The 27,364-nt window shown below is 49.3% G+C and overlaps 2 protein-coding genes across 8 annotated transcripts in view; one reads left to right on the plus strand and one right to left on the minus strand.

Moving 5' to 3' along the window:
- The window catches only part of LOC127046421 (C-type lectin domain family 4 member F-like), a 280,381-nt gene that overhangs the window by 181,796 nt on the left and 71,221 nt on the right, over positions 1-27,364 (minus strand). The window lies entirely within an intron of this gene.
- LOC127046424 (C-type lectin domain family 4 member F-like) overlaps positions 1-27,364 on the plus strand; it is a 134,122-nt gene that overhangs the window by 89,800 nt on the left and 16,958 nt on the right. The window contains exon 2 of one of the 3 annotated variants that reach the window (XM_050943450.1): positions 24,766-24,919. The exons of the other annotated variants lie outside the window; for them this stretch is intronic. Coding sequence (XP_050799407.1) covers positions 24,859-24,919 — 61 coding nt within the window. The 5' untranslated portion in view covers positions 24,766-24,858. The remainder of the gene's footprint in view (positions 1-24,765; positions 24,920-27,364) is intronic. 3 annotated transcript variants of the gene reach the window in all.

Raw genomic sequence — 27,364 nt, forward strand, 5'->3', positions numbered from 1 at the left:
CCGTAGTAGGGGCGAGGCGGTTCTGGCGGCCCCTCGTCGTAGCAGGGGCCAGGCGGCTCTGGCGGCCCCTTGTCGTAGTAGAGGCGAGGCGGCTCTGGCGGCCCCGCGTCGTAGCAGGGGCAAGGCCACTCTGGCGGCTCCTCGTCGTAGTTGGGGCGAGGCGGCTCTGGCGGCCCCTCGTCGTAGTTGGGGCGAGGCGGCTCTGGCGGCCCCTCGTCGTAGCAGGGGCGAGGCGGCTCTGGCGGCCCCTCGTCGTAGCAGGGGCGAGGCGGCTCTGGCGGCCCCTCGTCGTAGCAGGGGCGAGGCGGCTCTGGTGGCCCCTCGTCGTAGCAGGGGCGAGGCGGCTCTGGCGGCCCCGCGTCGTAGCAGGGGCGAGGCGGCTCTGGCGGCCCCTCGTCGTAGCAGGGGCGAGGCGGCTCTGGCGGCTCCTCGTCGTAGCAGGGGCGAGGCGGCTCTGGCGGCCCCTCGTCGTAGCAGGGGCGAGGCGGCTCTGGCGGCCCCTCGTCGTAGCAGGGGCGAGGTGGCTCTGGCGGCCCCTCGTCGTAGCAGGGGCGAGGCGGCTCTGGTGGCCCCTCGTCGTAGCAGGGGCGAGGCGGCTCTGGCGGCCCCTCGTCGTAGCAGGGGCGAGGCGGCTCTGGCGGCCCCGCGTCGTAGCAGGGGCGAGGCGGCTCTGGCGGCCCCTCGTCGTAGCAGGGGCGAGGCGGCTCTGGCGGCCCCGCGTCGTAGCAGGGGCGAGGCGGCTCTGGCGGCCCCTCGTCGTAGCAGGGGCGAGGCGGCTCTGGCGGCCCCGCGTCGTAGCAGGGGTGAGGCGGCTCTTGGCCCCTCGTCGTAGTTGGGGCGAGGCGGCTCTGGCGGCCCCGCGTCGTAGCAGGGGTGAGGCGGCTCTTGGCCCCTCGTCGTAGTTGGGGCGAGGCAGCTCTGGCGGCTCCTCGTCGTAGTTGGGGCGAGGCGGCTCTGGTGGCCCCTCGTCGTAGTAGGGGCGAGGCGGCTCTGGCGGCCCCTCGTCGTAGTTGGGGCGAGGCGGCTCTGGCAGCTCCTGGTCTCGACCTCTGGCTTGGGCAACCTCCCAGTCACAAGCGGTGGCGGGCACGTCTGCTCCTGCCGGTGGCCGAGCCGCAACTGAAGGCTGGGGCCCGGCTTTTATTCTTCCGGGTCGCCGCCTGACCCTTTGAGTGGCGGGACTTCCACCCAGCGACCCCGCCCCCGTGGATGACTGACAGGGCTCGACCCTCCCTGAGGGGGAGGGGAGCCACACCGCCTCGCTACACTCACAATAGCTCATCTTAATTTATTAGCCTCTTAGAATTGGTTGGGCAACTCCCATCTTTTCACTTTCTCTGTATGTATATATATCTCCTCACTATATGTTCCATTCTATGCATTCGAGGAAGTGGGCTGTAGCCCATGAAAGCTTATGCTCAAATAAATGTGTTAGTCTCTAAGGTGCCACAAGTACACCTGTTCTTTTTGCAGATACAGACTAACACCACTGCTACTCTGAAACATGCCTATTTACTGACTGTTTGGAAATTTGAATTGAAACTGAAACTTTAATTCACACTTTAAGAGCATATACAGTGTATGATAAAATACATATATCTGAAAAAGTATAATAGATTTCAAAAGTATGAACATAGACTAGCTTCCTTATATAACTGTTTTTTATGATAATGTCAGTGCATTCATTTCGGTGATGTTGACCAACCTAATAATTTGAAATGATGATTTCTAAGCAAAGTCTAAATGGGCTCTTCCTGACAGCTAGTGATGAGCTGGTGGCTGGGGGGAAAGGCTTCAGGGCCAGATTGTATTTACATTCACACCTAGTCTACCTAGGTATCCAGCAAACTGAGCTGTGTTGCTCAAGTGATAGATTTTGGCTGGGGTTGGGTTACAGATCACTTGAATGCGGGGGGGTGGGAAATGAAATGTTGTTCTTACTGTAGGAGTAAAGGGCAGTAGAACTGTACTTAGCCTGTTCTGATTGAAGGCATGAAGAGAGAGGGTGGGGATCTGTCCCTCTCCACTGTTTAAAGACAGAGCTGATTAGGCTGCATATAGAGTCTTTTGTTCTGTTAAGTGACCACTGCAGCTGAAGTCACTGACATTCAGGTCTAAGTACTTAGTCCTGTTGTGGGGACAGCGTTCCTGTGGGGACAGTGTTTTTCTGTAAGAGACAGCCCAGACTGCACTAGCAGTGAGGTTCCCCCACTGAGAGCTGAGCTGAAATCACTGAGAGCTGGTGGAACCTCAAGAGACCAACTCGCAGAGGTCACAGTGGCAGGTGGCAGCAGAAGGTGACTGCGCAGGGCCATTGGCAACAGAGTGATGGAATGAACGGTGGCACAACAAACAGCCATGGCCAGAGCGAACAGTGAGCAGCTGGAGGAACGAGCAAGGTGCCCTCTTGCCCCCGCCTGGGACTTAACAGACACCCATCTGTCGCCCTGACCGTTCATCCCGGGAGGTATGCTGCCTGCCAGGGACCCGTATCCGAGATGTTACAGAGGCATTGTCGAGGATTATCCAGCCTTCTGCCTACTACCCCATGCTACTCATCCATGTGGGCACAAATGATACTGCTAGGTGTGACACTGAGCAGATCAAGAGTGACTACAGGGCTCTGGGAGTACGGGTTAAGGAGTTTGGAGCGCAGGTGGTATTCTCTTCGATTCTTCCTGTTGAAGGTAGGGGTTCGGGCAGAGACAGATGCATCGTGGAGGTGAATGCCTGGCTGCACAGATGGTGTCGCCAGGAGGGCTTTGGCTTCCTCGTCCGCGGGATGCTATTCGAGGAAGGACTGCTAGGCACAGATGGCGTTCACCTTTCGAAGAGGGGAAAGGCCTTATTTGCCCACAGACTGGCTAACCTAGTAAGGAGGGCTTTAAACTAGGTTCGACGGAGACAGGTGAGCAAAGCCCACAGGTAAGTGGGGAACAAGACCTGGGAGATGGGTTGGAAACAGGAGGGAGCACGGGCTATAATGGCAGAGAGAAAGGAGGGTCAGGGCAAAGCTGGGAGGCAAGATCAAACCAGTATCTTAGATGCCTATATACAAATGCAAGAAGTATGAGTAATAAGCAGGAAGAACTGGAAGTGCTAATAAATAAATACAACTATGACATTGTTGGCATTACTGAAACTTGGTGGGATAATACACACGACTGGAATATTGGTGTGGATGAGTATAGTTTGCTCAGGAAGGATAGACAGGGGAAAAAGGGAGGAGGTGTTGCCTTATATATTAAAAATGTACACAGTTGGACTGAGGTGGAGATGGACATAGGAGACGGAAGTGTTGAGTGTCTCTGGGTTAGGCTAAAAGGGGTAAAAAACACGGGTGATGTCGTGCTGGGAGTCTACTACAGGCCACCTAATCAGGTGGAAGAGGTGGATCAGGCTTTTTTCAAACAACTAACAAAATCATCCAAAGCCCAAGATTTGGTGATGATGGGGGACTTCAACTATCCAGATATATGTTGGGAAAATAACACCGCGGGGCACAGACTACCCAATAAGTTCCTGGACTGCATTGCAGACAACTTTTTATTTCAGAAAGTTGAAAAAGCTACTAGGGGGGAAGCTGTTCTAGACTTGATTTTAACAAATAGGGAGGAACTTGTTGAGAATTTGAAAGTAGCAGGAAGCTTGGATGAAAGTGATCATGAAATCATAGAGTTTGCAATTCTAAGGAAGGGTAGAAGGGAGTACAGCAGAATAGAGACAATGGATTTCAGGAAGGCGGATTTTGGTAAGCTCAGAGAGCTGATAGGTAAGGTCCCATGGGAATCAAGACTGAGGGGAAAAGCAACTGAGGAGAGTTGGCATTTTTTCAAAGGGATGCTATTAAGGGCCCAAAAGCAAGTTATTCCGATGGTTAGGAAAGATAGAAAATGTGGCAAAAGACCACCTTGGCTTAACCACGAGATCTTGCGTGACCTACAAAATAAAAAGGCGTCATATAAAAAATGGAAACTAGGTCAGATCACAAAGGAGGAATATAGGCAAATAACACAGGAATGCAGAGGCAAGATTAGAAAGGCAAAGGCACAAAATGAACTCAAACTAGCTATGGGAATAAAGGGAAACAAGAAGACTTTTTATCAATACATTAGAAGCAAGAGGAAGACCAAGGACAGGGTAGGCCCACTGCTCAGTGAGGAGGGGGAAACAGTAACGAGAGACTTTTTAAATGGCAGAGATGCTTAATGACTTCTTTGTGTCGGTCTTCACTGAGAAGTCTGAAGGAATGTCTAGTATAGTGAATGCTTACGGGAAGAGGGTAGGTTTAGAAGAGAAAATGAAAAAAGAGCAAGTAAAAAATCACTTAGAAAAGTTAGATGCCTGCAAGTCACCAGGGCCTGATGGAATGCATCCTAGAATACTCAAAGAGTTAATAGAGGAGGTATCTGAGCCTCTAGCTATTATCTTTGGGAAATCATGGGAGACGGGGAGATTCCAGAAGACTGGAAGGGGGCAAATATAGTGCCCATCTATAAAAAAGGAAATAAAAACAACCCAGGAAACTACAGACCAGTTAGTTTAACTTCTGTGCCAGGGAAGATAATGGAGCAGATAATTAAAGAAATCATCTGCAAACACTTGGAAGATGGTAATGTGATAGGGAATAGCCAGCATGGATTTCTAAAGAACAAATCGTGTCAAACTAATCTGATAACATTCTTTGATAGGATAACGAGCCTTGTGGATATGGGAGAAGCGGTGGATGTGATATACCTAGACTTTAGTAAGGCATTTGATACAGTCTCGCATGATATTCTTATAGATAAACTAGGAAAGTACAATTTAGATGGGGCTACTATAAGGTGGGTGCATAACTGGCTGGATAACCGTACTCAGAGAGTAGTTGTTAATGGCTCCCAATCCTGCTGGAAAGGTATAACTAGTGGGGTTCCGCAAGGGTCTGTTTTGGGACCGGTTCTGTTCAATATCTTCATCAACGATTTAGATGTTGGCATAGAAAGTACGCTTATTAAGTTTGCGGACGATACCAAACTGGAAGGGATTGCAACTGCTTTGGAGGACAGGGTCAAAATTCAAAATGATCTGGACAAATTGGAGAAATAGTCTGAGATAAACAGGATGAAGTTCAATAAAGATAAATGCAAAGTGCTCCACTTAGGAAGGAACAATCAGTTTCACACATACAGAATGGGAAGAGACTGTCTAGGAAGGAGTATGGCAGAAAGAGATCTGGGATCATAGTAGACCACAAACTTAATATGAGTCAACAGTGTGATACTGTTGCAAAAAAATCAAACGTGATTCTGGGATGCATTAATAGGTGTGTTGTAAACAAGACACGAGAAGTCATTCTTCCGCTTTACTCTGCGCTGGTCAGGCCTCAGCTGGAGTATTGTGTCCAGTTCTGGGCACCGCATTTCAAGAAAGATGTGGAGAAATTGGAGAGGGTTCAGAGAAGAGCAACAAGAATGATTAAAGGTCTTGAGAACATGACCTATGAAGGAAGGCTGAAGGAATTGGGTTTGTTTAGTTTGGAAAAGAGAAGACTGAGAGGGGACATGATAGCAGTTTTCAGGTATCTAAAAGGGTGTCATCAGGAGGAGGGAGAAAACTTGTTCACCTTAGCCTCCAATGATAGAACAAGAAGCAATGGGCTTAAACTGCAGCAAGGGAGATTTAGGTTGGACATTAGGAAAAAGTTCCTAACTGTCAGGGTAGTTAAACACTGGAATAAATTGCCTAGGGAAGTTGTGGAATCTCCATCTCTGGAGATATTTCAGAGTAGGTTAGATAAATGTCTATTAGGGATGGTCTAGACAATATTTGGTCCTGCCATGAGGGCAGGGGACTGGACTCGATGACCTCTCGAGATCCCTTCCAGTCTATGAGTCTATGAGAATAGTTTTGTATCATCTGAAAATTTTGCCACCTGTTTACCCATTTTTCCAGATCATTTATGAGTATGTTGAATAGTAATAGTCCCAGTACCAACCCCTCTGGCATACCACTATTTATCTCTCTCCATTCTGAAAACTGATAATTTATTCCTACCCTTTGTTTCCCATATTTTAACAAGTTACTGATCCATGAGAGGACTTCCCTTTTATCCCATGATGGCTCACCTTTCAAATGTCAATTTAAATTAAATACATTTTTTAAAAAAATGTATATATTTTTTACAAATCTAGACCTGTTAAGTGTTTTGGTGTACCTTGCATTAGCCTTATGTTAAATTTGCATTATCCTAACAAAACATTTACTTTAGTCATATCTCTTTTATATATCTCATTGGCCCTGACACCTCCCCTGTAAATTTGAACACCCCCCCCTAATTTCAATTCCTGGGGAAACTATTGTTCATTTGGCATGATCTACCTTTTGTAAAACCCTGTTGTATTTCATCCCAATTACTGTTAACCTCTATGCCCCTAACTACTTTTTCTTTCCTAATTTGTTCAAAGACCTAGAATACAATTAGGTCAAACTAAAAGGTCTGTAGTTTTCTGAATTACTTATACCTGTTTCTAAAATACAGGAACTCCGTTAGTAATTCTGGAGTCATAAACCCCCTAGTTTATGGATCCATTAAAAATCCTCACTGGTGGGCTTGCAACTTCACATGCCAGTTCCTTTAATATTCTTGGATGGAGATTATCCAGGCCCTCCAATCTGGTTCCATTAAGCTGTTTGAGTTTGACTTCCTCCTCAGATGTGGTAATTTCTACTTCCATATCCTCGTTCCCATTAGCCAGCCTGCCACTACCCATATACTCCTCATTCCATTTATTAAAAATGGAAGCAAAATATTTCTTTAGCAGTCGCCCATGGCTAGATTATCTCCAATCTCCAACACACCCTCCATATCGGGCAGTCCCTTTGTGTTTATATGGCTATAGAACCATTTAGTGTTGGTTTTAATTCCTTTTGCAAGGTCCAGGTCTGCTTGGATCTCAGCAGTTCTCACTTTTCCCTTCACTTTCTGATCTCCAAGACGTGGCTTTCCTTGCTGATCCACCCCATCTTCCATTCCTTGTAGGATTTCTGCTTTCTCTTAATCACCTGTGTGAGACACTTGTTCATCCAGCTTGGTCCGCAATCATTCCCTTGGAAGTTTTTCCCCTTGCTTGGGATGCAGGCTTCAGAGAACTTCTGCAACTTGAACTGAAAGTAAGTCCAAGCCTCCCCCACTTTCAGATCCTTGAGTCCTTTCGTCCAGTCCATTCCCCTAGTTAATTGCCTTAATATTTTAAAGTTTCCCCTTTTGAAATGAAGGCCTCTAGTTGCAGACCTAGTTTTGTTTATCCTTCCATTTAGTTGAAATTGAATTAGCTCACGATCACGCGAACCAAGGTTGTCCCCTACAGCCAGTTCTTCTCTGGAGGTCCTCCCGACTCACCAACACTCAGTCGAAAATGGCATTACCTCTTGTTATTTTGGTGACTATGTGGTAAAGAAATCTGTCAGCTCTCACAGCCAGGAAAGTGTGGGCACTATCATGATGATTAGCACTTGTCCTCCAATCTATATCCAGGAAATTAAAGTCTCCCATAATCACACAGCTCCCAGGAGTATATATTTCATTAAAGATATTGCAGAGGTCTCTATCCATATCTACATAGGATCCTAGGGTCTGTAGCAGACCCCAAGCACTATCTTAGGGGATCCTGTAGTAGCTTTCTTCCCCAAAGTGATTTTGACCCAAACACACTCTGTTTTATCCATTCCAGCACTTCTAATTTCTTTACAGTCAGTCTATCTCCTCCTCAATATACAACGCTACTACACCACCTTCATCTTCATTTCTGTCCTTCCTGAACAGCACATACTCTCCATTGTCTGTTCTCCAGTCCTGGCTACTATTCCACTATGTTTCTGTTATTCCTGTAACATCTGGTTTCACTTACTGCACCAGTAGATCTAGTTCCTCAATTTTGTCCCCCAAGCTTCTTGCATTGGTGTATAGATACTTTAATTGTTTAAGAACATAAGAACGGCTGTACCGGGTCAGACCAAAGGTCCATCTAGCCCAGTATCTGTCTACCGATAGTGGCCACTGCCAGGTGCCCCAGAGGGAGTGAACCTAGCAGCTAATGATCAAGTGATCTCTCTCCTGCCATCCATCTCCATCCTCTGACAAACAGAGGCTAGGGACACCATTCCTTACCTAGCCTGGCTAATAGCCATTAGTGGACTTAACCTCCATGAATTTATCCACTTCTCTTTTGAACGCTTTTATAGTCATTGCCTTTTCAACCTCCTCAGGTAAGGAATTCCACAAGTTGCGTGAAGAAGAACTTCCTTGTATTTCTTTTAAACCTGCTGCCTATTAATTTCATTTGGTGACCCCTAGTTCTTGTATTATGGGAATAAGTAAACAACTTTTCCTTATCCACTTTCCCCACATCACTCATGATTTTATAGACCTCTATCATATCCCCCTCTTAGTCTCCCCTTTTCCAAGCTGAAGAGTCCTAGCCTCTTTAATCTCTCCTCATATGGGACCCTCTCTAAACCCCTTATCATTTTAGTTGCCCTTTTCTGAACCTTTTCTAGCGCCAGTGTATCTTTTTTGAAGGGAGGACACCACATCTGAATGCAGTATTTGAGATGTGAGCGTACCATGGATTTATATAAGGGCAATAAGATATTCTCAGTCTTATTCTCTAAACCCTTTTTAATGATTCCTAACATCCTGTTTCCACTCGGCTTCGCCAGGGCTCCTCACGCGATTAGGCACAGTCATGCTACTGCCAGTATCATCTACTACTTGGTTGTTAGCATCATTGGTTTGGGAACCATCTTTCCTCTTGGTGTCCATTCTCCTTCCCTCTGCTGTTCCTTTCTCCATTGCTGTGTCTGCTCTTACTTGATTTTCTCCTGCTCAATATTAGAATCAGAAGTGGAGATTACATGAGCATCTCTCAAGTGTCTCCCCTGAATTCCAGTCTTAAAGCTCTTTTAATCAGTTGTGCCACCTTCCATCCCATAATCTATTTCCCTCCCTACTTAGGTGGAGTCCATCCCATTAGAACAGTCCTATATCCGTGAATGCCTCCCAGTGATTGAACAGCCCAGAAATGTTCTTATAGCTCCAATGCCTGAATCATCTGTTAATCATCATCATCTTGTTTGACCTCCTTTCTCCTACTCTAGGGACAGGTAGAATCCCATTGAAGATCACCTGAGCCTCCATTTCTTTAAGTGTCTTCCCCAGCCTGGCATCATCTCCTTTGGTCCATTCCAGCAAGAATCTAGCAGTATCATTTGTTCCCACGTGAAGGACAATCAGTGGATTCGTTCCTGCTCCCATTACGATCCTCTTCAGCCTCAGATCCACATCTTTTATGTTGAAGGGGAGGCATAGTTCAGTGGTTTGAGCATGGGCCTACTAAACCCAGAGTTAAGAGCTCAATTCTTGAGGGGGTCACTTAGGGGCCTGGGGCAAAAATCAGTACATGGTCCTGCTAGTGAAGGCAGGGGGCTGGACTCAGTGACTTTTCAGGGTCCCTTCCAGTTCTATAATACAGGTGATTATTTTTATTTAACTCCCAGCAGACAGCTCACCCTTCTGTTCCCTGGATCAGCTCTGGTGCCAGATCTGTCCATTCTTCTCAGTAAAGAGTCACCAATCACAGAGATCTGCCTCTGACATAACCTTAGTCCCAGATTTGGACCTTAGCGTCCAAAATATGGGGGTTAGCATGAAAACCTCCAAGCTTAGTTACCAGCTTGGACCTGGTACCTGCTGCCACCACCCAAAAAATTAGAGTGTTTTGGGGCACTCTGGTCCCCCTGAAAAACCTTCCCTGGGGACCCCAAGACCCAAATCCCGTGAGTCTCACAACAAAGGGAAATAATCCTTTTTCCCTTCCCCCCTCCAGGTGCTCCTGGAGAGATACACAGACACAAGCTCTGTGAATCCAAACAGAGTGAATCTCCCTCTCTGTTCCCAATCCTGGAAACAAAAAGTACTTTCCTATTCCCCCAGAGGGAATGCAAAATCAGGCTAGCAATCCAACACACAGATCTCCCCGATTCCTTCCTCCCACCAATTCCCTGGTGAGTACAGACTCAATTTCCCTGAAGTAAAGAAAAACTCCAACAGGTCTTAAAAGAAAGCTTTATATAAAAAGAAAGAAAAATACAAATGGGCTCTCTGTATTAAGATGATACAATACAGGGTCGATTGCTTAAAAGAATATTGAATAAACAGCCTTATTCAAAAAGAATACAAATCAAAGCACTTCAGCACTTATATTCATGCAAATACCAAAGAAAAGAAACCACAGAACTTACTATCTGATCTCTTTGTCCTTACACTTAGAAACAGAAGACTAGAAAGTAGAACTACTTCTCCAAAGCTCAGAGAAAGCAGGAAGACGACAAAAGACTCAGACACTCAAATCCCTCCACCCAAAGTTGAAAAAATCCGGTTTCCTGATTGGTCCTCTGGTCAGGTGCTTCAGGTGAAAGAGACATTAACCCTTAGCTATCTGTTTATGACAGCCTCTTCCTGGTGTTGGTGCCATTCCCCAGCCTTCCTCCCGTTCCTTCTGAATACAAGTCCTCTTGTCGTTTGTTCTCCCTTGTGATCTACTGCAAGTCATCCTCTGTCCTCCTGGGGCTCTGAACTCTGGGTATGTACATTGACTCTTCCCCTCTTCTTGTAGGACTAGCTGCTCTTCTCTTCTCTCTGGCCCTCCCACCTTCTGCTACTCCCTGCTGCAAGCCTTCTTCACTTTCCAACTCAGCAAACCTATTCCTGAGCTCTACTTCTCCCTCACTAGCTGGTCTTTTCCTCTGCCCGGTTCTCACTATCACCTTTCCACTGGGCACTTTACTCACCCAGCAGTCTCCCCTCCGCGTTCTCCAGTCCAGCTTGGATCTGCCAGTCCTGAGTTCTCCCTTCAGCCTCCTCTCGCCTTCCCTCCATCATGTGCTCAAATCCCCTTCAAAACTCAACCATCGTTTCCACCTGCATCCCCAAACCTCAACTATTCTCTTCCATCAGCTCTCTCAGGCGGCACTTCATACAGACAAGCTCTTTTCAGGTACCTGCACCAGGAACACGTACATCCCGCAGCTTCCACATCTGGTCATCTGGTCACTGTCTCTTCCATTGCTTGGGCCACAACCACAGCTGTCTCTGTATCTCTCACACCCTTCCTGCCTAAGCGCCTGTCGAGGAGAAAGAAAACCCCACACCACACAAAAACAGAATGCCACCGCCCCTCCCCCAAACTCTCTGTACAATCCCGCACACTAACTCCTCTGTTTCCAGTTTTTTGCTGGCTTCTTTCCCACAGCTTGGCTGCCTTTGTAGGCCCCCTAACCAGGGAAGCCCCATTCCTGATCTGATGTGCTCACAGGCTCTGCATCTCTAAGCGCGCGGCCCGTACCAGCCTCTGCACACTGAACACCGCAAACCAGCAAGCAAACTCTCCAGAACCCACTCGCCAGAGGAGACACATAGGGGGTGTGTGCAGGTGAAGCGCCCCCCAGATTCCTGCTTGGCATGCTGGGCGGTGGGAGGAAGTGGGGATCTATCCTTCTCCCACTGACACTGACCCTCGGCACTCTTGGCCCCGACCCCGACAGCTGGGCCCGGGCAGGGAGTGGAGGGGGCAGGACCAGCCACTTCTCATGTTGGCCGCTCAGGGCTACTGCTCTGTGCAGTGCTGCAGCTGCCTGAGAGAGCCTGGTGGGGAAGTGGCAGGGGCTACCCCATCAAGGCCAGGCTACCAGGGACAGGGTTCAAGCAAGCTGGAGTCCCCTGGCACGTTTCCGGCTCACTCAGCCCCTGTCCCCAGCAGCGGGGCCCTGGTGGGGGTGACCCAGCGCCGCACCCCCAGCCAGGCTCTCAGGCAGCTGCTGCCCTGCACAGAGCAGTGACCTGGAGCAGCCGGTTTCAACCGCATGAGACGCGGCTCCCTCCTGCTCCGCCCCCGGGCCCAGCTGCCAGGGAAAGCGGCCGACTGTGCTGGGGGGAGGCGCAGCGGGAGAAGGACAGAGCCCCCCACAGGTAACTCTGGCAGGGCGGGGAGTGCATGGTGGCCCTGGGCTGGGTGTGGGGGTCGCTGGGCAGAGGAGACACGTGAGGCGGTCACGTGTCTTCCCCTTTAGATTGTGGCCCCCCAGCACAAGGAAGCACCAGTCATCTTTGCCTCTCACTGCCCCTAAGGAACAGGGGCTTCTCCCCGCTCTCCTCCAAGAGCTCTCCACTCCAGCTCCCTGTTTTCAGCTATGTTTGCTGGCTCCAGGGCAGGGACTCTTTGGCAGAGCAGGGAATTAAACCCAGCAGTCTGAGCCCCAGACAAGTGTCCGAACCACTGCGCCATCCGGTCTCTCCGTAGGGCATTTCAGTTGTGCCATGAGGATGCCTGGGGCTGAGGCTCGTGCTGGTGATATATGGAAAGGACCCAGCATGACCCTCAGAGTGCAGGTTGAGCATGTGGGGCAGCCACATGTGATCTGAAGTCCCTGAGCTGATGCTCAGGCAGGATGAAGTTCACCCAGACCATCCCTGACAGGTAGTTGTCTAACCTAGCCTTAAAAACCTCCCGTGATGGGGATTCCACATCCTCCCCAGGTGACCTGTACCAGTGCTGGACCATCATTAGACTTAGAAAGTTTGTGCCAGTATCAAATCAGCAGGGCAAGATCTTACAGCTCCATTCAAACTCCCTGGAATAGGAGATTTATTTGGAGGGACAGACTGGAAACAAGGTCAATATTCTGCTGAAATGTGGAGGTGCCCCCCCGGCCCCCCGAGTCGAGCCAGCTGGCCTGTATGTAAGTTGGCAAACATTGGGCTTGGAGTTGCTGTTGAACTTACACAGAAGCGTCACAGCAAGGAGGGACTTGGCCAGGGCCAGACTCAGGAGGAGAAGTGACGATGCCCCGCGCCCTGTGCCGCCAAGGGACCGATGTCTTGGGAGCGTTTTCTTGACGGGGAAGAAGAAGCGTATCCATGGAAAGTTACAGCTCAAATGCCGCTGACCGAGGAAACTCCACCCCCCAAATCCAATAACTGCTCAGCCTCCTATTCCCTGACTGTGGTTAACAGCAACAGTGGAATGAGGCCAAATAAGGTCAGAACCGACCAGAACTCGAATGTGAAAAGCGACCGTCCCTAAATCAGGAGTGACTCTAGTGCCAGGCAGGTGTCCTGTGAGAGAGATCTGGGAGCAGGACTTTTCCCCTGCCTAAGCATTTCTTAAGAGGGAAGTTTAGGGGTTGTGAAGTCCAGGCCCAAAGGAGTACTTTTAAATGAGAAAAGGAACCTGACACAACTTATGAAATCTGAATACAACGAGGCAGTGAAATGAGGGGAAAATGATTCTTTGCAGGAGAAAAGTGGGGCTGACAGCAGCAGTGTGCTTAGAAGGGTCTTTCTACAGCATCCATATCTGATAACCCATCCCGAGGATGCTGGGCTCCTCCCTGCAAGGCAGCCAAGGGGCGAATCACAGGGCAAAGCCTGAAGACTGTGTCTCCCCTGCATATTAAAGGGAGAAGACTAGAGCTGCATTCAAGCCAGGCTGTATGTATAGACAGAAGTAAGTGTGCTCTGTGTACTCTGCATTTGGTCTCCCCAAGGGGAATGGTGGCTGCTTGGAGACGCAAGACTGTCAGATTCTCCTCTCCCTGATAGTCTCAGCCTGCTACATCCGCTGCCTGTTTGATCTGGGCCTCAGCCATTAGCTAGCACCGATGCCCAATGAGGTGTGGTTCCTGGAACCAGCAAACAACACTCAGATGTCCAGATAATCCCCTTACATTGCAGAAGTGGCTTCTCTCACGCTAACCAAAGGGTGAATCTGCCTCTCACTAATGTACTGAGTTTACAGTTCTCAGCCTTTCCTGAAACAGATTCTGGGAGAATTTTCTCTGTCACCCACTGCAGGCTACGTTCCCCCTGTGTTTTCCTTTGTTGCTGCAGAGAGCCTAGCTGAGCTCCATGTGGAGCTGCAGCTGCCTACGGCCGCACCCTCCACTTCCGTCAGCCCCGTCTCCCTGTCTGTCTCCTGACCCTTCCTGGGTGTCTTTCATGTGTTCAAATCCGGAACATCTGCCACACGGCATCTGGATTGCACTGAAGCCAAAGGAGATAAACAACCCCTGGAGCAGGCCGTTGTTCAGCTGACACATGCCGAACCAAACATAAGAACATAAGAATGGCCAGACTGGGTCAGACCAAAGGTCCATCCAGCCCAGTGTCCTGTCTGCCGACATGGCCAGTGCCTGGTGCCCCAGAGGGAATGAACAGAACAGGGAATTAGCAAGTGATCCAGTCCTTGTCGCCCATTCCCAGCTTCTGGCAAACAGAGGCTAGGGACACCATCCCTGTTCATCCTGGCTAATAGCCATTGATGGACCTGTCCTCCATGAACTTCTCTAATTCTTTTTTGAACCCTGCTATTGTCATGACTTTCACAACATCCTCTGACAAGGAGTTCAACGGGTTGACTGTGCATTGTGTGAAGAAATACTTCCTTTTGTTTGTTTTAAACCGGCTGCCTATTTATTTCCAATTCCAATATATTTTTTTGAAATGGGACAACCACATCTGCACGCAGTATTCAATATGTGGGCTTACCATGGATTTATATAGAGGAAATATGATATGTTCCCTCTTATTATCTGTCTCTTTCCTAATGATTCCCAACATTCTGATGGCTTTTTTCACTGCTGCTGCACATTGAGTGAATGTTTTCAGAGAACTATACACAATGACTTCAAGATCCCTCGGTTGAGTGGACAAGACCTCATAATGTTATAGGTATAGTTGGGATTATGTTTTCCAATGTGCGTTACTCTGCCTTTATCAACATTGAATTTCATCTGCCATTTTGTTGCCCAGTCACCAGGCCAAAGCCCTGACGGGGCCTCTTGTGCTGGGAGCTTTAGGAAAACAGCCTGGTCCTTATCTCAGCACTTCCAGCTCCATTTGCTCCTTGTCCTGGATGAACAGGTTCCCTTCCCCCCGTCCCCGAGCCCTGGGGAAAACCCTTCTCTGCTAACACAGCTACATCTCCCTACCCCTGCTCACGGTTAGACGCATGTGCTCGGGCAGGGAAGGGGCAGAGGGTAAGGAAAGGAGGTGTCCCTGTGAAATGGGGGGATGAGCAGGAGCTGGTCCCCATAGATGGGGGCTGTGAGGATTCGACTCTGGTGATCTCCTCCTGGGAGAGGCTGATGGTGGCAGTGAGCTGGGGAGGGGGAGCCTGGATGGCTTTTATGGCCAGCCCATGGCACTGCTCTTCCTGGCAGGAGGCTGGGATGCTGTGCAGGGACTCCCATCTCTCCTCCTGTGCCCTGTGTGGTCAGTGGAGCAAGCGATCGCTGCCCAGGACGCTCATGCAGAGACTGCAAAGCCAAGGACAGGCCAGCGGGAGTCCAGGGTCCGGTGCAGACTCTTGTATTTACCTTTGGGCTGGGGAGCAGCTTCCGTCATCGGCATGTTCTCATAGATATTGTCCCTCGCCATTGTTCTGCCTTCGCACTGAGCTGAGCCCCTGATCACTGGCCTGTGGGTCCTTTCTGCAGCCTGCTGGGTTAGAGCCTCCCTCTGACAGCAGCCCTGGGGTAGGGGCAGGGAGATGAGGGAGGAAGGATGGGGTAGGGTGGAGGGGAGAGGTGGTTGAAGGGTGCAGGATGGGGGGAGGGAGGTAAGAGGCGGTTAGATGGGGGAAGTTGGGGTGGGGGAGAAGTGGAGGGGAGATGCAGTTGGATGGGGAAGTAGGCGGAAGGGGAAGGGTTGAGGGGAGAGGTGATTGGTTGGGGAAGGAGCGGGAGGGGAGAGACGGGTGGATGGGGAAGGATAGGGAGGGGAAGGGGGAGGTGGGTGGATGAGGATGGAGGAGGGGAGGGGAGTGGAGGGCTGTGGTGGGTGTATGGGGATAGGGGGAGGGGAGTGAAGGGGAGAGTTGGGCGGATGGGGCTAGTAGGGGAGCAGGAAGAGGAAGACAGTGCTCTGTTGGCAGCGCCTGGCCATAGGTGATGGATCTATGGGGGCTGTCGTACCCCGTGGCTAGAGGTGGTTTCCTTCACATGCAGGGGTTACAGTTCGGTTCAGTGGCTCTCAGCACCCCGCTATTCACATTGTTCCAGCCCCCTGGGCCCAGTGTTTTATGGCCCCCTCTCATGTGTGGGGCTCTGGCGAGAGCGTGAAGGCATCATTCCCGTGCATGGCGCGTGTGGTTGGCTGTCAGAGGTCGTGCAGCAGAGGGGCTGGGCCTGGGGAAGCCTGGGCCCTCTCCCCTCCTGGGATACCCCCAGCTCCGCCCCAGCCATGGCAGTCCTGCTCTGTGTCCTGGGTCCACTTGTGTTGTGGGGCCTCCAGCGTCGTCCCGCTGAAGCACGGTGTGGGGCAGGCTGGGGGCAGTGTGGGGCCAGGCCTGTGTTCTGCTCTTTGCCTCCGGACCACGTCCCCTCCCCTCAAACTGTGGCACCCTGGGCAGTCACCCACATCACCCGCCCCAAAGGCCGGCCCTATCCTGGGGCATCCACAACTGTCCAAATCTGCATCTTTTTCCTGTGTGTGACCATCCACGGGTGGGAGTTCTGCTGTCCAAAGAGACAGACCCTGCTCACTGCTCCGGCGGTTACATGGGATGAGAGGGGGCACGTGTGGAATCAAAGGTTAGCGTGTTACACAAGCACTCCTGTTGAGTACGAGCAGCACTGCTACAAGCAGCCAAGTGGGCACATGCCCGGCGATACACAAACGTTGGTGGCTGAATGCCATCATAACTTTGTAGTGTCGACACGGCCTTGGTAGCCATCTCTGGAGCTGTACAGGAAGTTTCCAGGAAGGACAAGCAGCCTTGCAGGTTCCACATTCACAAAGAGCGGAGCCGGTCAGAGCTCAGGGGGGAAGGTTACAAACATGGGAGCTAGAGACAGTCCTGGGGGCCTGGTGACTGATCCATGTGAGACCAAGGGCTGTGTCTGCTATGAAGGCTGCATCCCAGTTCCCGAACCACCTTGGAAACAGGTTTCTGATTCCCCATCTCGCTGAAAAGCGAGGAGATGCTTGTCTGTTAGCTGTGGGACGGGAATTGCTGCTGGCTGGACGAAGCTTTGGACTGGTGTTTGCTGAGGAGATTCTGAGGTGCTGGGTGAGGACAGAGAGGCCTCCATTCTCCTCAGGCCCCGGAGAGTGCAGAGGGGGGACACACACATTTGGACTCCCTCCCACACACACACACACAGAGACTGGGAAATTATCAGTGTGAAGTCAGAGGGGAATGCTCAGAAGGTGTGGCCCAAACACGACGAGTGAGTGTTGCGTTGTTACCTTGCTCTGAAATACATGTAACAGCAACAGCACTGGGAGTCTCTGTAAGGAGCCCCACAGATTTACTGCCGTAAATTTAAAACCATAAGCCCTTAGTTACAAACAGTTCTTAAAAGTTTTCCCCCTATGTTTTAGACCAGGGTTTCTCAAACAGGGGTCGCTGTTTTTGTAGGGAAAGCACCTGGTGGGCCAGGCTGGTGTGTTTACCTGCCCCATCCACAGGTCCGGCTGATTGTGGCTCCCACTGGTCACGGATTGCTGCTCCGGGCCAATGGAAGCAGCTGGAAGCGGCGTGGGTCAAGGGACTTACTGTTTGAGAAACTCTGTTTTAGACTAACATTGGTCATTGTTTAGTGAGGACAAGTTGAAGCATTATGCTTTTCCAGCAAAGCCACTGTTAGCAAAAGCAGCCTCTGTGAGTCAGCTGATCAGAGATAAGAAGGCTGTTTCTTCCTCCACTTTTGAACAAAAGCAAGTAAAAGTTATGTTAAGTTTTGTACAGGAATAGAGCTCTGTTTTATAATCACTTGAAAATGAAGACACAGCCATTTATTTATAGGTGTTTTATAAACAATGAGCATGAAGAAACATCCCAGGGTTAAAAACCCACAAACACTAACAAAATGTTTATAAAAGCTTTTCTCTATGCTTATGTAAAAAAAGTTAACTGAAAGAACAAAACAGGGCTTGCTGTAAAATAAAATGTCAGTAGAAAATAACTGTGTGAAACGTGTTTTTACTGAGTTCAAGGGGTGTGGGGTTTGTCAAAAGGGAAGTAGGTTCCCACACAGTATACGTGCAGTTAGGTTATAGTTTGTCAACAACATGAGGTATATGAGCGGCTTGTTCCTCTAAGGAAGATCCACCCACCCTACCCAGCCCTGAGGCTTGTGCATGAGGTATATTGGGTGTTGGGGCATCTGGACCATTGCAAAGCAGCCCCAAACCCCCTCTTAAATCATACTGTCTTCCTCTTTGGCTGTACCTTTTCATTCCCCCACCCAAGGCACTCTGCATTAGGACTTAATCACAATTAGGACATAATTCTATTCCCTTTCCTGCCCTGTTCTCTCTTTTAACCGATCTTTATATGTTTCTCTTTTATTTAACACTTTTTAAGTGCTCTTTTCTTAACCTACTCTTGTATTAAATATTTTAACTGCTTTTCTATTAACCCCTGTGATGGGGCAAGGCCAGATGGCTACAGTAAAGTACTGAGAAACAGGTATGTTAGCCCCAGGCTACACAAATCCCTAGTACCGTGGTAACCAAATGGCAGTTGCTCCAGGTTAATCAAGGCACCTGGGGCCAATTAAGATCGTTCTAGAAGGCAGTGGAGATAGCTACTTTAATTAGAACACCTGCAGCCAATCAAGGCAGGCTAATCAGGGCACCTGGGTTTTAAAAGGCACTCACTCCAGTCAGGCAGGGGGGAGCCAGAGGAGAAGGAAGTGTGTTTGAGGAGCTGGGAGCAAGAAGCTGAGAGTGAGTGAGTGAGTGAGTGAGTGAGTGAGTGAGTGAGTGAGTGAGTGAGTGAGTGAGTGAGTGAGTGAGTGAGTGAGTGAGTGAGTGAGTGAGTGAGTGAGTGAGTGAGTGAGTGAGTGAGTGAGTGAGAAAGAAAGAGTGTGCTGCTGGAGGACTAAGGAGTACAAGTGTTATCAGACACCAGGAGGAAGGTCCTGTGGTGAGGATAAAGAAGATGTTTGGAGGAGGCCATGGGGAAGAAGCCCAGGGAGTTGTAGCTGTCATGCAGCTCTTACAGGAGGCAATATAGACAGCTGCAATCCACAGGGTCCTGGGCTGGAACCCAGAGTAGAGGGCGGGCCCGGGTTCCCCCATCCCCCCAACTCCTGATCGGACACAGGAGGAGTTGACCTGGTCTGTGAGAAACCCCAGAAGGAAAGGTCTAATTTGGAAAGGGATCTGGCCTGTCCCCGACCCACTAGGTGGGACACAGAGACTGTGGGGATTGTTCTCCATTTCTCCCCATGCTGGCCAGTGATGAGGTTAGCTGAGTGAATGGCAGGTTTAAGCCTCTAGCAAAAGCGGCCAAACTGAGGGCTGCCATGAATCTCTGAGGTGAGCAAATCCGCCTATAAGTGCAGGACCCCCCCAAGGCAGAGGAGAAACTTTGTCACAATTGATAGAGAGAGATGCACATTTGTTTACTCCCCCAGGTATTAATCACTTACTCTGGTTAATTAATGAACAAAAGTGGTTTTATTAAGTATAAAAAGTAGGATTTAAGTGGTTTCAAGTAATAACAGACAGAACAAAGTAAGTCACCAAGCAAAATAAAACAATGCTGGAGGAAACTGAATAGTTAAAGGTTGTGAAAATTCAAGTTTAAGCCTAATACATTAAGAAACTGGATACTGGTAAACCCTACCCTTAGAGATGTTTCAATGAGCTTCTTTCACAGACTAGACTCCTTCCTGGGCCCAATCCTTTCCCCTGGTACAGCTCTTGTTAGATCCAGCTCATAAGAAATCCCATAGTTACCACCTGAGCAGTGTGTCCGCCATGAAAGTGAAACTGAACAGTTAAAACGCCGATTGGCCGTGCGTTCTGTCCGGGTGGCAAGCCTCACGGGGGATGACTCAGGGAACCCTTGGGAGTGATACTGTTTTAGGAAAGGGACCAGGAGGGGTGGGGGCTAGCTGAGGAGCCCACCCTCCTTGCTAAATTGGTAATGAAACAAAGCCTATGCCCATGGAAAGGGACAATATAGCGAGAAAAGCGGGATCGGGATCAGGCCCAGACATGCAGGCAGGCAACAGATAAAAAAAAAAGGTGGAAAGTGGGTTGGAAGCCCTGAGGGCAGAGTGGCAGGAGCAAGGGAAGGAGCAAGTCCGGGCCTGGGGAATTCAGATCCCTGGAACAATACTTGGAATGGTAAAATCTGAGTTAAGTAAGAGTTTTAAGGAAAAAGAGTGAGACGTTCTCGGTAGATGCTGGAGGAAACTGAGTAGTTAAAGGTTGTGAAAATAAAAAGAGAAAAAGAATTCTTCGTGTATTTGCCCTTATGCTGAAGGAAAAATAGGCCCTTTTTTAAAGCGGCTGGGTTTCGGAGTGCAGCAGTCTGGGAGCTGACCTAGTTTGTGAAGACAGAGGCAAAAAAATCATTCAGTACATTAGCTTTTCCCACATCCTCTGTTACATCCACATGCTAACATACCTGAAGAAACCCTTCTTGTTACTCTTAACATCTCTTGCTAGCTGCAACTTCAAGTGTGATTTGGCCTTCCTCATTTCACTCCTGCATGCCTGAGCAATATTTTTATACTCCTCCCTGGTCATTTGTCCAATCTTCCACTTCTTGTAAGCTTCTTTTTTGCGTTTAAGATCAGCAAGGATTACACTGTTGTTCATTTTAAGAACACTTTCACTGTAGATTTCACTAAACACAAAGAAAGTACCAATGTGAGATTTCTAAAGATAGCTTCAGCATTCGACCCAAGGTTTAAGAATCTGAAGTACCTTCCAAAATCTGAGAGGGACCAGATGTGGCGCATGCATTCAGAAGTCTTAAAAGAGCAACACTCTTATGCAGAACCCGAACCACCAATAAAGAAACTCAACCTTCTGCTGGTGGCATCTCACTCAGATGATGAAAATGAACATGCTTCGACCTTCACTGCTTTGGATTCTTATCAAGCAGAACCCATCATCAGCATGGACGCATGTCCTCTGGAATGGTGGTTGAAGCATGAAGATGAATCTTTAGTGCATCTAGCACATAAATATCTTGCAACGCCAGCTATAACAATGCCATGAGAATGCCTGTTCTCACTTTCCGGTGACATTGTAAACAAGAAGCAGGCAGCATTATTTCCTGTAAATATAAACAAGTTGTTTGTCTGAGCAATTGGCTGAACGAGAAGTAGGACTGAGTGGATTTGCAGGCTCTAAAATTTTATGTTTTATTTTTGAATGCAGTTTTTTTTGTACATAATTCTACATTTGTAAGTTCAACTTTCATGATAAAGAGATTGCACTACAGTACTTGTATGGGGTGAATTGAAAAATACTATTTCTTTTGTTTTTTATAGTGCAAATACTTGTAATCAAAAATAAATATTTGCATTCTGTGTTGTAATTGAAATCAGTATATTTGAAAATGTAGAAAACAGCCAAAATATTTAAATAAACTTTATTCTATTATTGTTTAACAGTGTGATTAATCACGTGATTAATTGCGATTAATTTTTTGAATCTCTTGACAGCCCTAGTTATATATAATTTTTTTATAGCTGCCTTCACTTCTCCTATAAACTAGGTCTTTTGTTTTAACCAACATGTACCTCTTTCTCAATTGTGGTACTATGGCTTTTTGGGCATCCATTAAACTGTTCTTAAACAATTCCTAATTATCATTCACACTTTTCTGATTAAATTCTTCCTCACAGAATTGAGATTTGTCTCAAAATTGTTTTCAGCTTTGTGAAATAGGCCCTTTTAAAGCACCAGATCTATACAGTAAGAACTATTTTATCCAGCACTTCACCAGCTGGAAAGCTCTTTGAACATGAGAAATGCCAGTTTAGTGAAATCTGGATTATAGTCCAGTTGTCACAGGGCCAGCATGGGAGGAGGTGCAGGGTGCTGGATCCAGGGTCCGCTCACCTTGGGCAGCTCCCCACAAGCAGTGACCTGTCCTGGCTGTTCCTAGGCGGAGGCGTGGACAGGAGGCTCTGCGTGCTGCCTATGCCGGCAAGTGCTGCCCCCGCAGCTCCCATTGGCCGCTGTTTGCCTTGTAATTTGTTTGAGTTGCTCGTTGCTTGTTTTGGGCTTCCAGAGGAGTGGCTGCTGCTTTTTTTTTTTTTTTTTTGAAGGGGAAGCGACAGAGCCAAGATGAGAAGAGTGTGATTGGCTCCTGGTTGCACACTCCATCTAACTAAAAGAAATGATCTGGAGGAGACTCACAGCCCCCAGGGCCAATGTGGAGAGGCCAACGCTCCAGGTCAGCCTGATTGACAGGGCACTACAGGCCAATGAGGGAAGATATTCAGGGAACCAAAAGCCCAGAAGTGGGAGAACCAACTCTTAACTCCCTGCACTTTGAATTATTCCCCCTCTCAGCACCTAGCTGCCATGTACCCACTCGCTCCTCCAGGCCCACCTTTGATATGCATGTCTTCCTTCAAACCCTGATCTTCCTGCCAGTCCTCTGACCTCCCTCCCAACACATGCTTCAAACAAATTAGGGCACTAACCAGACACTGCAGTTCAGGTGTGTGGCTTTCTATTGCTTTCGTTCCATCTCCCTGCACTGGTCTGGTGCCTACCTACTGTCAACTCTTTGAGGGCAGGGACTGGCTCTGATTGCCTTCTAAAGAGCCTGGCTTGTGGTTGATGCCGTACTGACAACATTCCTGTGCCTTAGCAGCGGTGAGGGGCGGGGCAGAGGAAGGCTCAGGGTTCAGGTTTGGCTGGACCACGGGCGGTTCAGTCCTCTCAGAACCATTTGTTTCAAAGGAACCGAATCCGTGGGAAAAACTGATTAGTGCCTTTGCCATGTTTCTAAATACAAGTAGAAGGGGACAGCTTACTTCTTCCCCCCACCCCCTGCCTTGTAAATTAAAACCAGAGCACGTTATCTGCAGGCCACATGTCGACTTAGCGCTCCTAGAGTGTGTATGTGAGGAGGGGGGAGCAGAGAGAGGAGCGAGGCCGCTGCTGGGACCTGGGGGAAGGAGACAGAGCAGAGATGAGAAGAGGCAGAGGGAAGGGGCAAGTGGAACCAGGAACTGAGGGGCAGCTTGCCACCCCCGGGGAAGCTCAAGTCACTTCTGACCGACCTGCTTGTTTTAGGGTGGTTGGGCTTGTTTTTGAAGGGCAGGGTCACATATTTATCTCGTGAGCCATGGCAACTTTGGTTGGCTTTTACCCATCTGCCTTGAGGTGAAAGGCTCTGTAGGCCTTTACTAAAGCCCTGATCCACCCTGATCCCCCTTCTATTTCCTTAGAATGGTAAATGGGGAGGGGAACTGAGGCACAGACAGGTCAGGTAACTTGCCCACGGTCTCCCAGTGAGTCAGGAGCAGAGCAAGGAATAGAAACTGGGAGTTCCTATTGCCAGGTCTTGTCAGGGACCGGACCGGCGGGGACAGCTGCTGGCCAACTCTCACCAGGCCTGCTTAGAAGCCAGGCACCCAGCTGACATCAGTGGCTGCTCAATGTGTATCTTGCCCGCTGCAGCTGTGCTTCCTCTTCGTCCAGGCCCTGCTCCGGCCGGCTTCCAGGCCCTGCTCCTGCTCTGCTCCAGCCTCTGCTCCCCTTCGGCTTCAGACGTCTGGTTTGATGCCCAGCCCTGTCCCTACCTCACTCACTGCTTGGCCCCCCACTTCTGGCTTGGTCTTCTGTCTCGCTGGTTTTGATCCTGGGCTCTGCCTCTGTACCCCCCACCCAGGCTCTGCCATTTGCCTTCTGATTCTGGGCCCATTCCCGGATGCTGCCCACGCTGGACCCAGCTCCAGCCCTGTCAGGGTTCTTTCCCCACTCTGAACTCTAGGGTACAGATGTGGGAACCTCTAAGCTTAACTACCAGCTTAGATCTGGTTTTGCTGCCACGATCCAAATTATTTGCGAGTTATTTGGGAAACTCTGTCTACCTCTTCCCCCTCACCCCCGGAATATCTCCCTCCCAAGTACTATAACCCTTCCCTGGGTAGCCTTGAGAGACTTCTCCACCAAGTTCCTGATGGACACCAATCCAAATCTTTGCATCTTAAAACAAGGAGAAATTAACCATTTCCCCTCCTTTCCCACTGCCAATTCCTGGTGAGTCCAGATCCAACCCCTTTGGATCTTAAAACAAAGAAAAATCAATCAGGTTCTTTAAAAGAAGGCTTTTCATTAAAGAAAGAAAGGTAAAAATCATCTCTGTAAAATCAGGATGGAAAATAACTTTCCAGGGTAATCAGATTCATAGAGCCCAGAAGAACCCCCTCTAGCCTTAGGTTCAAAGTTACAGCAAACACAGGTAAATCCTTTAGCAAAAGGAACATTTACAAGTTGAGAAAACAAAGATAAACCTAACACGCCTCGCCTGGCTGTTACTTACAAGTTTGAAATACGAGAGATTTGTTCAGAAAGATTTGGAGTGCATGGATTGATGTCTGGTCCCTCTTAGTCCCAAGAGCGAACAACCCCCAAAACAAAGGGCTCACAAACAAAAGCCTTCCCCTCCACCAAGATTTGAAAGTCTCTTGTCCCCTTATTGGTCCTTTGGGTCAGGTATCAGCAGGTTACCTGAGTTTCTGAACCCCTTATAGGTAAAAGGATTTTGGTGTCTCTGGCCAGGAGGGATTTTAGAGTATTGTACACAGGAGGGCTGTTCCCTTCCCTTCATAGTTATGACAAGCCCAGTGGCTGAACTCTCACTTCCACCACTAAGGCTGATGGCACATGGCCCAGCTGGCGACAGGGTGGCTCTCACCACCAGGCATCACTTCCCATTTCTATTTCTGGGCCAGGGCTGCTGTCAGAGGGAGGCTCTAACCCAGCAGGCTGCTGAAAGGACCCACAGGCCAGTGATCAGGGGCTCAGCTCAGCGTGAAGGCAGGAAAATGTCGAGGGAGAATATCTGTGACAACATGGAGTTGGCAGAAGCTGCTCCCTGGCCCAAAGGTAAGCACAAGAGGCTGCACCGGACCCTGGACTCCCGCTGGCCTCTCCTTGGCTTTGCAGTCTCTGCATGAGTGTCCTGGGCAGCGATCGCTTGCTCCACTGACCACGTCCCCAGAGCTCAGCCTTGTGCTGGCCAGACAGCACCACGGGCAGCGGGCAAGGGTGCTCAGTCAGTGCTTCCCAGTGCATTCTCTCCCCTGCCAGTCTCCAACGGGAGAAGGTCACAGGGGGAGAGATGGGAGTCCCTGCACAGCATCCCAGCCTCCTGCTGGGCAGAGCAGTGCCATGGGCTGGCCATAAAAGCCATCCAGGCTCCCCCTCCCCAGCTCACTGCCACCATCAGCCTCTCCCAGGAGGAGATCGCCAGGGTCGAATCCTCATAGCCCCCAGCTCTAGGGACCAGCTCGCTCTCATCCCCTCATTTCACAGGGACACCTCCTTTCCTTACCCTCTGCCCCTCCCTGCCCGAGCACATGCGCCTAACCGTGAGCAGGTGTAGGGAGATGTAGCTGTGTTAACAGAGAAGGGTTTTCCCCAGGGCTTGGGGACGGGGGGAAAGGGAGCCTGTTCCTCCAAGGACAAGGAGGAAATGGAGCTGGAAGTGCCTACATAAGGACCAGGCTGTTTTCCTAAAGCTTCCAGCACAAGGGGCCCCTCTCAGGGCTTTGGCTGGGTGACTGGGCAACAAAATGGCAAATGAAATTCAATGTTGGTTAATGCAAAGTAACGCACATTGGAAAACATAATCCCAACTATACTTATAACACGATGGGGTCTGAATTAGCTGTTTTCACTCAAGAGAGGGATCTTGGAGTCACTGTGGATAGTTCTCTGAAAACATCCACTCAATGTGAAGCGGCTTCAAAAATGTGAACAGAATGTTCAGAATCATTAAGAAAGGGACAGAAAAGATCCTGTTGCCTCTGTATAAATTCATGGTACACCCACATCTTGAATACTGTGTGCAGATGTGCCCCCCATCTCAAAACGGATATATTGGAATTGGAAAAGCTTCAGAAAACAGATTAGGGGTATGGAACGGCTGCCGTATGAGGAGAGATTAGTAAAACTGGGACTTTTCATCTTGGAAAAGAGATGACTAAGGGGGAGGGGGAGATGTAACTGATATCTATAAAATCATGACTGGTGTGGAGAAAGGAGATAAGGAAGTGTTATTTACTCTTTCTGAGAATAGAAGAACTAGGGGCCATCAAGTTAAATTAATAGGCAGCAGGTTTAAAAGAAACAAAAGGAAATATTCTTCACACAACGCACAGTCACCCTGTGGAACTCTTTGCTAGAGGATGCTGTGAAGGCCAAGACCATAACAGAGTTCAAAAAAGAACTGGACAAGCTCATGGCTGATAGGTCCATCAATGGCTACTAGCCAGGATGGGCAGGGATGGTGTCCCAAGCCTCTTTGCCAGAAGCTGGGAATGGGCAACTGGGGATGGATCACTTGATGATTCCCTGTTCTGTTCATTCCCCCTGGCACTGGCCACTGGCACCTGGCACTGGCCACTGTTGGCAAACAGGACACTGGGCTAGATGGATCCTTTGGTCTGACCCAGTCTGGCCGTTCTCACATTCTTACATTTGGTTGGGCCTGTGTCAGCTCAACAAGGGCCTGCTCTGGGGGTTGTTTATCCCCTTTGGTTTCAGTGCAATCCAGATGCCGTGTGGCAGCTGTTCTGGCTTTGAACACATGAAAGACACCCAGGAAAGGTCAGGAGACAGGCAGGGAGACGGGGCTGACAGAAGTGGAGGATGCGGGTGAGGATGTGAGGTTCAGTAGGCAGCTGCAGCTAAGCACCGAGCTCAGCTAGGCTCTCTGCAGTGACAAAGGAAAAGCTGGATATGAGTCAGCAGTGTGCCCTTGTTCCCAAGAAGGCTAATGTCATTTTGGACTGTATAAATTGGGGCATTGCCAGCAGATTGAGGGACGTGATCATTCCCCTCTGTTCGACATTGGTGAGGCCTCATCTGGAGAATTGTGTCCAGTTTTGGGCCCCACGCTACAAGAAGGACGTGGAAAAATTGGAAAGAGTCCAGCGGAGGGCAACAAAAATGATTAGGGGGCTGGAGCACATGACTTATGAAGAGAGGCTGAGGGAACTGGGATTGTTTAGTCTGCGGAAGGGAAGAGTGAGGGGGAATTTGATAGCAGCCTTCAACTACCTGAAAGGGGGTTCCAAAGAGGATGGATCTAAACTGTTCTCAGTGTTATCTGATGACAGAACAGGGAGTAATGGTCTCAAGTTGCAGTGGGGGAGGTTTAGGTTGGATATTAGTGTCATGGAGTCCCCGGGCGATGCTCTGGAACTGCTCCCCACCAAGCCAGTCAGGACTTTGGGGAGCCTCCTCTCCCTTGGAGCAGACTTGTTCAGGGCAAGAAGCTCACACGGCTTCACCTCCTGGGTCTCTCCTTGGAGCATTCAGCATCCT

Source organism: Gopherus flavomarginatus, chromosome 3 (genome assembly GCF_025201925.1).
Source record: "Gopherus flavomarginatus isolate rGopFla2 chromosome 3, rGopFla2.mat.asm, whole genome shotgun sequence".
NCBI classification, from domain to species: Eukaryota; Metazoa; Chordata; order Testudines; family Testudinidae; genus Gopherus; species Gopherus flavomarginatus.